The sequence below is a fragment of the Solanum dulcamara genome, chromosome 8 (assembly GCF_947179165.1).
Source record: "Solanum dulcamara chromosome 8, daSolDulc1.2, whole genome shotgun sequence".
NCBI lineage: Eukaryota > Viridiplantae > Streptophyta > Magnoliopsida > Solanales > Solanaceae > Solanum > Solanum dulcamara.
The window spans coordinates 70566896-70581744 of NC_077244.1; the positions used below are offsets into that span (position 1 = coordinate 70566896).

At 29.0% G+C, this 14849-nt stretch overlaps 2 protein-coding genes across 2 annotated transcripts; both read left to right on the forward strand.

The window, feature by feature from the left end:
• Positions 1 to 6314: 6314 nt before the first annotated feature.
• Positions 6315 to 7411, forward strand: LOC129900670 (uncharacterized). Its single transcript, XM_055975685.1, has one exon. The coding sequence runs from the start codon at positions 6408 to 6410 to the stop codon at positions 7143 to 7145; it is 738 nt and encodes a 245-aa protein (XP_055831660.1). The 5' UTR covers positions 6315 to 6407; the 3' UTR covers positions 7146 to 7411.
• Positions 7412 to 11184: 3773 nt separating this feature from the next.
• Positions 11185 to 13498, forward strand: LOC129900468 (uncharacterized). The gene is made up of 2 exons (XM_055975451.1): positions 11185 to 11648; positions 13046 to 13498. The coding sequence occupies exons 1-2, from the start codon at positions 11265 to 11267 to the stop codon at positions 13217 to 13219; spliced, it is 558 nt and encodes a 185-aa protein (XP_055831426.1). The 5' UTR covers positions 11185 to 11264; the 3' UTR covers positions 13220 to 13498.
• The last annotated feature ends 1351 nt before the right edge of the window (positions 13499 to 14849 follow it).

Here is a 14849-nt window from a genome sequence, read left to right on the forward strand (position 1 = left end):
ACTTTGAGTTAGATATACCTTTTCTATTATACTTTGACACATATATATCCTTATAATTACTACAGTGACAAGTGAAGGACTAGGATTAAACTCCACTAGTTCTTGCTTGAAAGGAAACTTGAGAGATAAAAAACTTGATTTCGGGACTTGTGTGTGTAAGAGAGGGTTTAGGTCTCTAAGAATCTCCTAAACCCACATAAAATAGTTCAAAACAACGTAATATAGAAATGACTTCTAAGGTTTGATTTACGAGTCCCAATTACGATCCGTAAAATTATCTATGATCCATAAACACAGTTCATCCTATTCAGATGAAAAATCAATTTTTTGAAGATAATCTACGACTCATAAAAGAGTTTACGAGCCGTAAATCCAACTCATAAATCTCAAACTTAAATTCTTGTTTTTGAGGTCTCATCTAAGGATCCCTACTTACGGCTCGTAGTTTCATTTATGATCCATAGATAGGGTTTGTAAAATTCAAATTCTGCATACTTCAGCTTTTCTGAATTGTTTAAGACCTAATCCGTACTTAGAGATTTCTGAGGTATTACAATATATATAGTATATTAAGCTACTTTCTTCACTTTAAAATAGATTTGAATAATTTGAATTCGTATGAAAATATTTTAATTTTTTATTTAGTGATAAAAAATTGAGATCACTAGATGATGAAAATTTTTAAAAATATTATCTTAATCAACTTGTTTGAAAATATATTAGTTATTCTGATATTGATGGTTTAGATTTATTTTTTGAATTGAAATTATGAAAAGAAATAATATAAGTAGAAGATAATGGTCTAAGGGAAATACTCAATCAAATAAAAAAAAAAAAAAATTTAAATACAGATTTTGCTTATAGAATAATGTTAAAAGTTCATATAACTATTGTCTAGATCAAAAAAGAAGCTTTTCAAAACTAAAATTAATAAAATCTTATCTAAGATCAATGATATCTCAAAGAGATTGAATAAATTAGCTAGATTATCAATTGAAAAGAAATATTAAAACCAATCGCTATAAACAGTAATTAATGAGTTCGCATATAAAAAAGCTAAACAAATAATTTTTAATTAAGAATGTATATGACAATCTTTTCTGAAATAAATAAATATAAAGGCCTCTTTTAAAATTTTGATTTTAAGCCACAAATTTAATTAAGTTGTTTTCAGTCATATCGTATCATGCACATAAATTTAAGTTTTTTGTTGACAAGTCTCCTAAATAAACAAAATTAAAATTTCAACAAAAAAAACTCATTGACCTAAAAGTATGTCCCATTAAATAGAAAAAAAAAATCGTTTGTCGATATGGTATCAAAATAATTTCATATATTTTTTGATAATTAATGGAACTTACTTCCAAGTTGATGAGTTTTTGATTGATCACGAGTTGAACGAATATCTAATTTTTGTTGTCATATTTGTATCATAACTTGCCATCAATCTGAGCTCGTACACTCAGTGTTCAATCTTTAATCGATTTTTAGGACCTAAAACTTTTTCTATGTATATAATTAGCCATTCATTTATGTATATATTTCATATTTTTTAAATATAAAAAGTCATTATATTTTATTATATAATGAGAAAAATTCTTTCAAATTAATAAATGATGCCCATTTGTTGTAATACAGTACATTGATTCGTGCTTTTAAAAATCTTATTGATACATAATAATTTTTAAATAATTCAATTTAAAGTACTAAAATATCAAACAAAGTTTTATTATCACTCAACTAAAAAATTAAAATTTTAATAAAAAAATTACTTCGTTTTTAATGTTATGCCTTTATAAGTAAGTAATGAGTTGTTTTAAATATTGATTGTAATACATATATAGTAGTATCATTTAGTGGTTATAATAAGATTTTTGTTGAAAAGATTACAATTGTATTTTTCTAGTGATTATAAGAAGACTTTGTTGAAAAAAATAAAAACTAATTGCAATTTGATATATTGAAGTTAAAAGTTGATCATACGAAAAAAAAAAAGAAGATTACATGCATTCTTATTTCACCATACACTAAAGTTATAAAATTTATACTAAAAAGTGTAGGAAGTAATATTTGATTGTATATAATTTCTTCAATTATCATTTTTAAAAGATTTTTCAAAATTTTAATTTGAGTTGTTCAAATAAGTGAGCAAACTAAGTTATTATCTTTCAGCTTTCTCTATTCATTTTAATTGTCACTTTATTTTCATGCATTAAAATACAATTATCACCTTTCATCTCTCTGTTCTTTTAAAACATAAATCAATAAAAAGAGATCGCTATTTCCCAACTCAGCATTAGACCAGGCATATGCTGGCGTGGGCTAATGCTAACTAGCTGGTATGTTTAAATACACTAAATTAATTCATATATATTGTATCTAAATTAGTTTAGATATATTATCCAAAAATAATTGGATACATACTATTTATAATTTTTATATATATTATTTCGTATCGACTTAGAAAAAAATAGAAAATAAATCTTTATCTCTCTCTATATATATATAAAGTTAACATCGTAGCACATTTATATAAATTATGACATGAACTTGTAGCATAAGAAATACATAACTAACAAATACATACACATATACATGGAAGAATCAGCAAATATATGAACATATATACATAACAGGTACATCGCATGTACGAATACATGAAGTGTATTAGATATATAAAATGTGTATTAATTTTATAAACTATGACATGAATTTGTATCGTAACACATACATTATTGTCAAGATACATAATAGATATATATGGCATAATCAACAAATACATGAGCTTAGGTACATAACAGATACACCACACGCACAAATACATGAAAAGAGTATGAAATCAAATACATGACTTAACGGATAAAATCAAAATAGTATATAACCGACTTTGTATGATATATAAGTATGTATCAAAATGTATATTTATTCATATACATTATTTATACATTATAACAGTTTATTTTTCTTAACTAGTTGATTTTATTTTTTTCAAATTTCGATCAACTCAAATTTATTCAAAACAATTCAAAATTTTAGATATGAACTTCTCTTGTATTTCGAATCTAAAACTATTTATGTTTGTAACAGGTAAAAATGTCATATAACTTCTTTTTTTGTTGTTGATATTTTGTAATTCCATTTTTAATTTTTGAAGGTTCCCATTTTAGTTATATTATAGTATAGAATAAATATAGATTATCCAATGCAGTAACACTTTCAGAAATCATTGATGAAATACAATTATATAATAAATATTACATTATTGTGTTTAATTACCAAAGAAATATTATATATAATGTAATATATATATATATCGCGTACGAAATTTACTATCCCTATTTCATTTTAAACGATTTTTTTAAAAAAAGAAATAGAAAAATTATTAATTTGGAATGAAAGTAGTATACTTATCAATAATATTTTTTAGATGGTGTATTACATTAGAAAATAATTATAAATATTATAGACTCATTTAATAGTCTTGTATAATATAAATAGTATTAAAAGAATTTTAAATTACATATTTAAAGTGACAATTTTTTTATTAAAAAAATAAAATAGAAAAATTATTAATTCAGAATGAAAATAATATATTTGTCAATAATATATTTTTAAATGTTATATTACATTTAGAAAATAACTAAAAATAGTAAATATATAATTAATAAATTTACATAATAGAAATAATATTAAAATAATTAAAAAGTGAAATAGAGAGTATGAATAATAATTCTTCAAATTTAGAGAACTATTATTCACCTCTCTATAAATAAAAAATAGAAAGTGAAATGAAAAGGAATTGAAGAGCCTATTTTTTTATTTTATTCTCTAAATATAAAAAATAGAAATTAAAATAGAAATGGATTGAAGATAGACTAAATGCAATGCCCGTTTCGATTATCAATGAAGAACATCGAAAAGGTGCGGGCGGATCAGTTCTATGGGCGGCGGCTCTTGTGTAGGCTACGCTACGTGGTGATATGTGCGTAGACGTGGCGTCGTGCATGGACGCAAATGCTCACCTGATTCCACACCTCCTTTTTTCTTATTCCTCATTCTTATATTCTATTTATATATCGTTATTACTAAAAATAAACGATTCTTAAAACTTTTTTGTTTATTTTTATTTATCAAATTTTAACTTTAATATATTTATTAAAAAATAATAATTGATATATATAAATTTATCATTTTACATCTATTAATTAATAGAATCTTAAACATATTTATTTACTATATTTTTTAAAGACATTAACTCTATATTAATAAATTGATGAGATAATAAAAAGAAAAAAATTGTCTTTCATTGATTTGTCAAAAATGATAAGTAAAAAGGGAAATTAAATTATAAAATATTTGATAAGTAAATAGAAATGTAGGAAGTATTTGTCATTTTATAAAATTAATAAATAAATGACACTATTTTTTCTATTTTACCTTGTGAGTTATTAGTCTTGAAAAATATATATTTGACTAACATAGAAAAATTAAGTAAATAATTTATATCTATTAGTTATATTAATTAATCAAAATAATTAATTTATATTTATTAACTGAAAATTTGACTTCAAAATAATATCATATAACAATAGAATAGTAAACTTAATTTCTTAATACACGTTAAATCTATAATAGTGACATACAAATAGGAAAGGAGAGAACAATAAAAAATTTCTAGAACGCCATGCCGCCCACGAATTCGGCTGAATTGTTTCATCACACCGTCCGAGAGTCAGCCCATACTTTGACAAACTAAATTAAACCGAAGTATGGAATGGAGAAATGAAAAAGAGATTATAAAATGGAGAATTGATTTTTCGCTACGTGAAATTTTAAATAGTTAATTAATTGAGGTATTAATTTTTTTTTCAATTTTAAGTATTTGACATTTGAAACAAAAATTTTCAAAATAAAAAAGATAGTTGAAGTTATCTTGCTTTAGTTAATAAATTGTTAGTTAAATACTCCTTTTATTTTAATTTAAATATCTTAATTTAATTATACACAAAACTTTAAAATTGTTCTAGTAAAATATTACGTACTTAAATTAAAGATACATGTAATAATCAAATATCCTATTAATTTTACGATTTAAATATATTATGTAAAAATATATAAATTAGAAATTTTAATTTACTAAGAGTCTGTTTGAATTGACTCATTTTAAGTGTTTTTAAGCAAAGATAATTTTTAAGTAGGAGTGTGTATCGGTTGGTTTGGTTCGATTTTAAGTATTATCGGTTTGGTTTATCGGTTTTCGATTTCTAAATACGCTAAATCGATAAACAAACTAATAAGATATTTGTTATTGATTTTTGGTTTATCGGTTTTTGGTATTTAACAGTTCAATTTTTGATTTAACTAATAAGAAAATACTTTTAAAACGAATATATAATTTCTGAAGCCACTGTCACAGCAACTTTTAAACCCTTGCTATCGAACCTAAGGCGGTAATGTCTAAAGGGTAAATACTAAAATACTAAATACTAAATAGTATGCTATAGTGATTAACTGATTATATATTTATATTAATATTTTTTGCTTGATATTTGTGTATGAATAAAAAACTAAATTAAATTAGTAAATTATTATAGTTTTAATGGATTATCGGTTTACCCAATAACCCAATATTATAAAATTAATACCGAACAAACAACCCAATAATTATTTTTTATAAAATCAATAAATAACCATTAATCCAATAAGCCAATAACAATAAACCAATAATACTTTTTCGATTCAACTTATCGATCCGTTCGATTTCTTGCACACCTCTATTTTTAAGCACTTTTAAAATATTTGAATAAATTTTAAAAATACTTATAAATATTTAATTTTAAAATAAAATATTAAAAATAAGCTAAAAGTCGTTAGAATTTCCAACAAAAGTTATAAGTGAACAACAAAAGTCAATCTAAACCGGCTCCAAATATAATAAAAACCGGAGATTTTTAAGCGGGCGGCCCTTGTTTGAGAATCCATTCACCCATCAAAAAATATGAAGGGGAAATATCAATGATGAAGCTATTGTGAACCACTATAATCCAAGATTTGACATCAGGGCCCACCTCTTGAAACGGCATCCAATCGAGAAAAAGGTAAGGATAGACAATACAATAGGACAATTGAAAACGTCATTGTAGAGGGAAGCATTCAAGTTGAACCACCCAAATACAGTCCCCCTCACATCCTCCTAATTTCCCGCCCATCATTTCCTCTTAAAATATCATCACCGAAATAATCCCCCTATTCACTTTCTCTCCATTATATAAATTCTGAAACTCATCCCTTTCCTCCATCAAACATCCCAACTTTTTACTCTCTACACTTTATAATATTTATCCTCAACTAATTCATCTTCATTCCTAACGCACACACAAACAAAAGACCTTTTGATCTATTAGACAATGGAAGAGTACATACCTGGAAAAAACGCTAACAAGCGATCCCGAGAGAACTCGGGTTTGGACTCAGGTGAGTCGAAGCGTGTCCACATTGAGACAAATGCAGGTTCCAGTTTGGTTCAGTTGAATCGAGTTGAACTGGAATTAGCGATGAATAATCATCATGACTCGTCCGAGTCGAATCAGTATGGTCATGTCACCTCGTCGGAGCTTGATGCATATGATGAAGACGTGGACGTAGACTCGCCGGAGGCTAAGCAGATTAGAGAAGACATTCTGGACATACTTGATGAGCCAGAAACAGTGACAGATGGTGTTACTGAAACTCAGGACCTTGACTCTGTAATCAAGAGTTTTGAAGAAGAGATTCTTCATCCTTCAACTCTGCCACCTCGCCAGACCTTCATTGACCTAACGTTATCAGATTCCGGCAAATCCCAATCGGACCTCGGCTACCTTCTAGAAGCTTCGGACGATGAGCTTGGCCTCCCGCCAACCGTTTCTCCTGAAAACCATATTGATGCCGAATCGCGATTGGGAAATACGATTGGATTTGAAAACGAGTTACTAAGATATGACTCATTCGACTTAGGGATGCTTGCCGGAATCATGCACGGAGATGATTACGGCGGTGAAAATAATGGCGGTGATTTTGTGACGGTCGGTGGATTATTCGATTATCCAGATCCGTCAAATTTTTCGGAGTTGTCACGTCTGCCGGAATTTCTACCGGCTTTGTAAACATATAAGTGTCTTTTAGGTGGCCTGTTTCACCGGTCCGGTCGAAATCTAATAGCTTAGGAGTAGTAGATTGCTGTTTGTACATCTTAAAAAGATTGAAAAAGAAAAAACGGAGGCTAAAAACTAGCATGTAGAGTTCCCCCTTTCTTTTTCAATACAAAGTCATTACACGACGTTGTTTGTGCTAGATCAAATATCGATGAATATAATAGATTTCTAAAGCGAGAAGAAAGCTTTTGGAAACTCAAATGAGAGTTTCAACGGTTAAATGAGGAACATATAGAGTCCGTTTGGATTGATTTTAAGTTGGTCAAAATTAACTTAAATCTTTTTTTAGCTTTTGGACGTGTTTGTCTAATGCTAATTTTAAGCCATAAAGTTCTTAAAATTAGTTAAAAATGAAAAGTTAGGATTTCTAACTCTTTTTTTCTAAATGCTTAAAGCCATTTTGTTTGACCATGAAAATTATTTTTATATTCCTTATATTTTAACTAAATTTCCAAACTATCTTTTTTATTCTTTTAACCCTAAAATTCAAACACTTATTTTCAACATAAGCACTTTTATTCAAACACTCAACTGCTTATTTACAAAAATAACTTTTAGCACTTCAAAATTCCAAAAGCACTTCATACATAAAAGTTATTTTTTTTAAGTCCATCCAAACGGGCTCATAATTAATACAAAACAAATCACATAACAATCATAAATTGTAGAAAGAAAATAAAATTGTTAGCTTAAAAGATTATGTAAGCAACTGAATTCATGAACAGGGATCAACCGATTGTATATATCTTTTTCCTTCTTCGAAAATTTCTATACTAAACAACATTGAACAATAACAATAAAGTTGTGACTTTTCGAAAGGTTGTGACTTTTCCAAAAAAATAAAATAATTATGATTTTTTTGAAGAGTTGCGACTTTTCTGAAACATCGTGACTTTAGTGAAGGGTTGTAACTTTTTCGATAAGCCACAATAAGCACTTATTCACACTACCTTTGTTGTCTATAAATAGAGGATTTTCCTCTTATTTTTAAATATTGACTTTCTCCCTTTTCTGCATATATTTTCTTACAAACAAAATTGAGTCTTTGTGTGATTTTGTTGATGGCTTTTGAGTTTTGCTGAAATTATTGAAGTTTGAGGTACCACTACTTCTTTAGTAATTTATCCGTTTTATCTTAGGAGGAAATAATCCATAACCTCGGGTACAGCGAGGGGATTAAATTCCTTAAGGACACACAGTGAATTTTGTGGATTCGAATACTATTTTTTTTATTTTCATTTTTATAGTTTATGGTTTACTAATCTTAATACATGAGGATTAACATTAACATGCTCAACTTAGTTTTACGGGCGAATATTTGAGAGGGTAGAGTATATATAGATTTTATTTTTACTTTATAAATATAGAGAGACTATTTTTGAAAGACTCTTGATTTAAGTAATGCATATCAAAGCTAGTAGAAAAGAAAAATATATAATCAAAGAGGACATTGTAAATAATAAGGAAAGCATAACAAGCACTTAGAGAAAGAAATAGTAACAACAATCAAATAACGCGACAATCAAAGCACAAGAAATAATAGATAGAAACATAAATCAGAGGACATTGAACTATGAGAATAATGCTACTTTCTACCGGTAAGAAAGGAGAAACGTGTATAGTGTACCAAACGTCTAATGGCAGGAAGCGAGACAACGTGCAATTACTTATTAAGTTTTTACCCTAATCTTCTCATAAGCCGAAGATTCACTATGTCATGTCTAATCAAATTTCTCTAATATTTCTTATACGGAAAAGAGCATAAAATGTCCTCGAACTATTGAAAATAGTACAAAAATGGCTCTCATCCATCTATTGGGCTTAAAATGCCCTTGACATCTAGCTTTAGATCAAAAAATGTCCTTTTATTTAACGGAAAAAGGACATTTTAGGCTCAATATATGAATGAGGAGCATTTTTATACCATTTTTAATAGTTCAAGGGCATTTTAGGTTATTTTCTGTAATTAAAATTTTGTTAAATAAATTTTGATATATAATTAATTTTAAATAATTAAATTATAACCAATAGATGATCGCTACGTGTTCAAAACAATTATTCAAATTATTTAATTAAAATTATATTAAATAAATTTTAATTTATAATTAATTTTAAATAATTAAATTGTAACCAATAGATGTCCGCCACATATTTTTAAAAAAATTATTCAATTTATTTAATTAAAATTTTGTTAAATAAATTTTGATTTATAATTAATTTTAAATAATTAAATTATAACCAATAGATGGCCGCCACGTGTTTGAATAATTTTTTTAAACACGTGGCGACCATCTATTGGTTATAATTTAATTATTTAAAATTAATTATAAATTCAAAATTTATTTAACAGAATTTTAATTACGGAAAAAGGGCCTAAAATGCCTTCGAACTATTGGAAATGGTACAAAAATGTCCCTCATCCTTATATTGGGCCTAAAATGCCCTTATTCATTAAAGAAAGGACCTAAAGGTGGATGTCAAGGGCATTTTAGGGCCAATAGATGGATGAGAGACATTTTTGTATCATTTTCAATAGTTCGAGGACATTTTAGGCCCTTTTCCGTTTCTTATATTTACCTAGTTAGCTCTACCTCTCCCTGCACATCCATAGTCATCCTCTCTCACCACCTCACTGATACATTTGCGCATCTCTTCTTTATATGTTCGAACCATCTCAGCCTAACTTCTTTCATCTCGTCAACAATGAAGGAGACTCTCACTTTCTTCAAGATATATATCTTCATTCCTAGTATTATCTCTTCTAATATACCAACACATCTACTTCAGTATAGCTCAAAAGGATTATATGATATGGATTTGACAAATACTAGTATGATTAGTCTTGGTGAACATTCCAACTTGATTGTCAGGTTACAATGTTTCTATTGTTCCCCTTATAATATGAACAAACATATTCTAAAGAAATAATCAATACGTTGCAATATGGAAACGATTATTACTCCCATTTGACTAATGGTTGCAATTTGCAAGTGCTTGTTGCAAAAGCTGAGCCAACCTTCACTAACACATTCGTTCAAGAAGCACATACAGTGGTGGATGGCCTTAGCATGGATTTTTATGAAAAGTTAATGCTATATCATGTTGTAAAGTCTTCTTTTGTTGTTTATATTTTTATATCAATAATTGCATGAGGTCTGATTGTATCATAGTTCTGATTGTGTCAAAGTATAAGAAAAATCAAAATATATAAGTATATCTAGTTCACCCCTAGGGAAAAAAATAGAAATGCTTCACGAATCTCCTATTAGCCCCCCACTGGCCTGTAATCAAACTAATGGACCCAATATGAGTGATAAGTCCAGCCCATGTTTGAGCTTCTTCGCTTATTCAATGGGCCAATAGCAAAATAACACAAATTTCACTAGTTTAGTGCTTAATTACATGCCTTTTCATAATTTTTTGAAATTATCATTCGTGCTAGATTTTGCGATACATGTATCTGCTTATCTGGTGCGTCTAGATACATGAGGTCAAAATTAAATGTAATTTATTCTCAAACACTGTATCCAAGTGAACTCACGTGTATCTGACTCTTTTGCTCGCCTATCTCTTTATATATATGTATTTTAGAATGTATATGATATCCCAGTTACATGTATTCAGCGTGATTCACATTTATCTGGGATGCACTGACTTTCTCGCTCGCCTTCCTCCGTATGTATCTGTATTTCAGAGTGCATATGACAACAAAAATACATGTATTTAAGTGTATTTGACTTGAAATTCTGATATGAAATTATTAATTAGTGAAACAATATGTAATTGTTTCGAACTATAACAAGAATTAGTAAATATGATAGAAATATTTGTGTAATTAGGTAGTTTTTCATTTAATACTACTATTTGTTACAAAGTTGTTGAAAAGTTAATACTTTAGTATATTATACCTAATTATCTTTAGGTGATTTCAAACTCAAATATTACAGAAAAATGAACAGAAATATCCTATCTGAATCGGATCTTAACGACCAGTGAACCGGATCGCATTTTCGGATCCGAAAGTAGTTTATCATCCGAGTCTCGTCCACACACTTCTTATCAGCCACAACAATGGCTCTCACAGGAAATCGAATCCTCTGCAACAGCTCATCAACAAAAATACCGTTTACTCAATTCCCTCTTCGCCGTCCCTTCTTACTTCCGTCTCAGGGGAGAAGAAGTCAATTCACTGTATTAGCTGCAAAGAAGTTCATTTCAGGGAAGAACAAGAGAAGTTCAATTTCAACGAAAGTGCCAGTAAAAGAAGAGGAAGAAGAATTTCAGAAGATCAATATTAGCATTGGTAGTGAAAACGGGGGTGCAACTACAACAATTGGTGATGGTTTTGTGATGCCGAAGCTTCCTGGAGAGGAAACTGACTTTTGGGAAGGACCTCAATGGGATGGATTTGGATTCTTTGTTCAGTATATGTGGGCTTTTGGCGTTCTTTTTTCGGTACTTCCTCAACCCTTTTGCTAATTTATTTTAGTATAGATTTATTTGTGTTGAATACGTGTGAATTAGGTGGAGCCAGGTTTTGAAGTTAGCTAATACATGTTTAATGAATTTCCTAATACAAATACACGTCTAAGCAAAAGCTATTGTGTTCATTCGAACACATACCAAATAAACTCTAGCTCCGCCGTGTGTGTGAGATAGGTATTTGATTTGTACTCTTCACAACATATAGGATATGAGACCTGGCCTAACTCAATCCAAAAGCTATATGAGCCTAACTCAACCCAAAAACTAGCTCAAAGAGGGGAGGATTATCCAATCAATATGAGACTTTTTACCCACCCTAACACCCTTTTCACACCCAGGCTGAATTGGAGCATGGATCGGGAGCTTAAACAGGGATGGACTTGACTCTGATATCATATAAAGATACGACACCTGAGCCTATCTCAATCCTAAAAGCTAGCTCATGAGGGAGGATTACCCGAGTCCATATAAGGAAACCACAAGTCCACTCTAACAGTTTGTATTCTTCATAACATACTGGAAATTAGAGAAAATATTATAGTCGAGTTCATGTGAATAGCTTATAACAGAGCAAATGACTATAATGAACAACTTTTCATGTTCAAAATTTCTTTCCCCACATTTCGGTATTCAGATGTTCCAAAATATTGTTTACACTCACTACCAACAGTGCATAAGATACCAGTCACCGGACCTAGGATGCTTTGTGCACTGGGCTGCCATTTTAACTTTTATGAAAGGCTAGGATTAAGACTAAATGGTCTTCTTTCTATTGTCATATATGCAAAAAAATGATATTTTCCTTACACTTCTCAAGATGGACAATATTATGAGATGAAAGGGAATAATTGAAAGCTGAAAAATTACATTGACCATGTGAAACTACCATTGGTTGATTCTTGATTGCGTAGTTACCTTATACAACTTTATTGGGGGTATTTAATGATTGGTGCACTACCCATAATGACTTGGTGTTGTCCATGAAAGTTATGAATAAGTCTGTTGTTTCTTCTTGGGGCTACTTTTGACTTGTTTGGATTACCAGCAACAGTTGTTTCTCTCTGTCAAAAGAAGAAAATCAAAATTCCGAGCCATGTCAGAAATTAGGATGGATTTTGGTAGTAATCTCATCTAGAGGATGCCTATGCCTGTTTTCCATAATGGTTATGTTTGGGTATCATAACCAGGGAAATGGGAAAATGGAACAACTCGAGACACCTTTAGCAGTATGTTATGTATCGAGAAGTAATGCAATTTAAGATTGAGGGAAAACTTAGTATTTGTTTTCTATGTGTGCGTCCTTCATTTTATCTAATGTGGTCTTTTAAATATCCTCGAGATGGTTCTTACTAGTTTGAGTTTGGCAGCTAATTGCATGTGGTATTGCTGTGGCCACATATAATGATGGAGCTACAGATTTCAAGGCTACTCCTGTGTATAAGGAAGCAATTCAATCACAAGAACTTCTTGAAGAACCAGAGGCTTCTGACTCGGATGTGTTCGAGTCAAATCCAACTGAAGATGCACCTAGTTTGGAATAGATAAGTTTGCTAAGTTCACTTCTAATGAAGAATTCCGTGTCTTCATATTGTGATAATTATGGGTAAAACAGAAGTTCCAGCTAAGAGTGCCGGCCCAACTCAGATTTGAAGTTACTCTTACAAGTTGGAATGTAGACGTTTTTATACTTTGTAACCATGTGTCATTGAAGTGCAAAATATATTGATGAAAATATGGAAGTCTACTCTCTATTTTCAACTACAAGTCAAAAGAATGTTCAGAGAGTGGTTCTAATGCAATTTTTGTTTCATCTTATACAATATTGTGTTAGTTTTAAGACTTTTGTCGCATGGATGAGCTGGATCATGTATATTACTGCAAAATTTACTGAATTTGACGAGACAAGAACCTGAAGCACCTTATTTCCAGGAGGGAAAATGTATTTGCAATTCATATATTTCAAAGAAAATTTGTAATCACCATGGTGCTTTAAGAATTGAGTTCTATTACACTTGTTGCTTTTGAGCTAACAACGATTGATGATTTGGAGTAATTGCTTCTCTGGAGCCCTTCATTGTCTATAGAATATTAATGGAGGAAAGGGATAGATTTCACTTGCAGTATATCATGTTTAACACTATGGTCAATTCTTTGGCTTGCTTTTTCTTTCTGCTACCTTTTGAGATTATAATGTGTCTGAAACCAGCAACTCGATATGCATTTACACTTTTAAATATCACTAACCATGATAAATTAATCAATAGACAATAATCCTGAAAGATAAAAGGAAATGTGATGATAGTCCTTTGCGTCGATAAATCACTCAATTTTACCCAAGTATCATAAAAAATCATTATTAGGAAACAAAAGAGACAATTTATATATTACTTAGGCAAAGTTGAAAGCTTCTTGGCTACAAAAATAAAATGTTCAGTGACTTTTGTGATACTCTACTCAACAATTGTTAATAACAAAGTTCACTGATTTTTGTTAAAACAATAATATGTTGACTTCTCATTTTAAAGCAAAATCTAGTGACTTTTTGATTGATTTTTTTTTATTGATATTTATGCAATAAAATAAAAGTTTAGTGACGTTCATGAAATTAATGCTTGTACTGCCGTTAATGACGATTATAATTTATAAAATTATTACTATTTTGCTGCCGTTTTTTTTTTAATTTTTGGTTGCTCTCTTGGGTTTCTCCATATTATTTTAGATAAATTAATGTCGTTTTCAAATCAACAATAAAGAAATGTGCAAAAAAGTGAAGATACTCGAATAAAACGATGTTCTTTGCTCATATTCATTAATTGATCGTGGAAGTTTGATGCAATTTACGGTAATTAAATATAGTTGTATTCAATTAACTTAAAGAGTGTTCTTCGTTAAAAGATACTTTTCCTGTCTATTTTTATTTATTATCTAACATACTAAAAATAAATTATTTTATTTTAATTGTTTAATTTTAAAAAATAAAAGATAATTTATCATTTAATTCTTAATTTATATTATAATTATTTTTTAAAGTATTATTTTTATTATATTCAAAGAGTGAATAACAACAACTTGTACAATCAATTTTAGTTTTTTCTCATAAATATAGATAAAAGAAGAAACAAATTTATGCTTACTAATAATGTACTACTCTATATGTTAATTGGGAATGAC

Coding starts and splice junctions, on each gene's coding strand:
- LOC129900670 (XM_055975685.1), top strand. CDS start 6,408: ATGGAAGAGTACATACCTGGAAAAAACGCTAACAAGCGATCCCGAGAG.
- LOC129900468 (XM_055975451.1), top strand. CDS start 11,265: ATGGCTCTCACAGGAAATCGAATCCTCTGCAACAGCTCATCAACAAAA. Junction 11,649..13,045: donor CTTTTGGCGTTCTTTTTTCG/GTACTTCCTCAA, acceptor TGAGTTTGGCAG/CTAATTGCATGTGGTATTGC.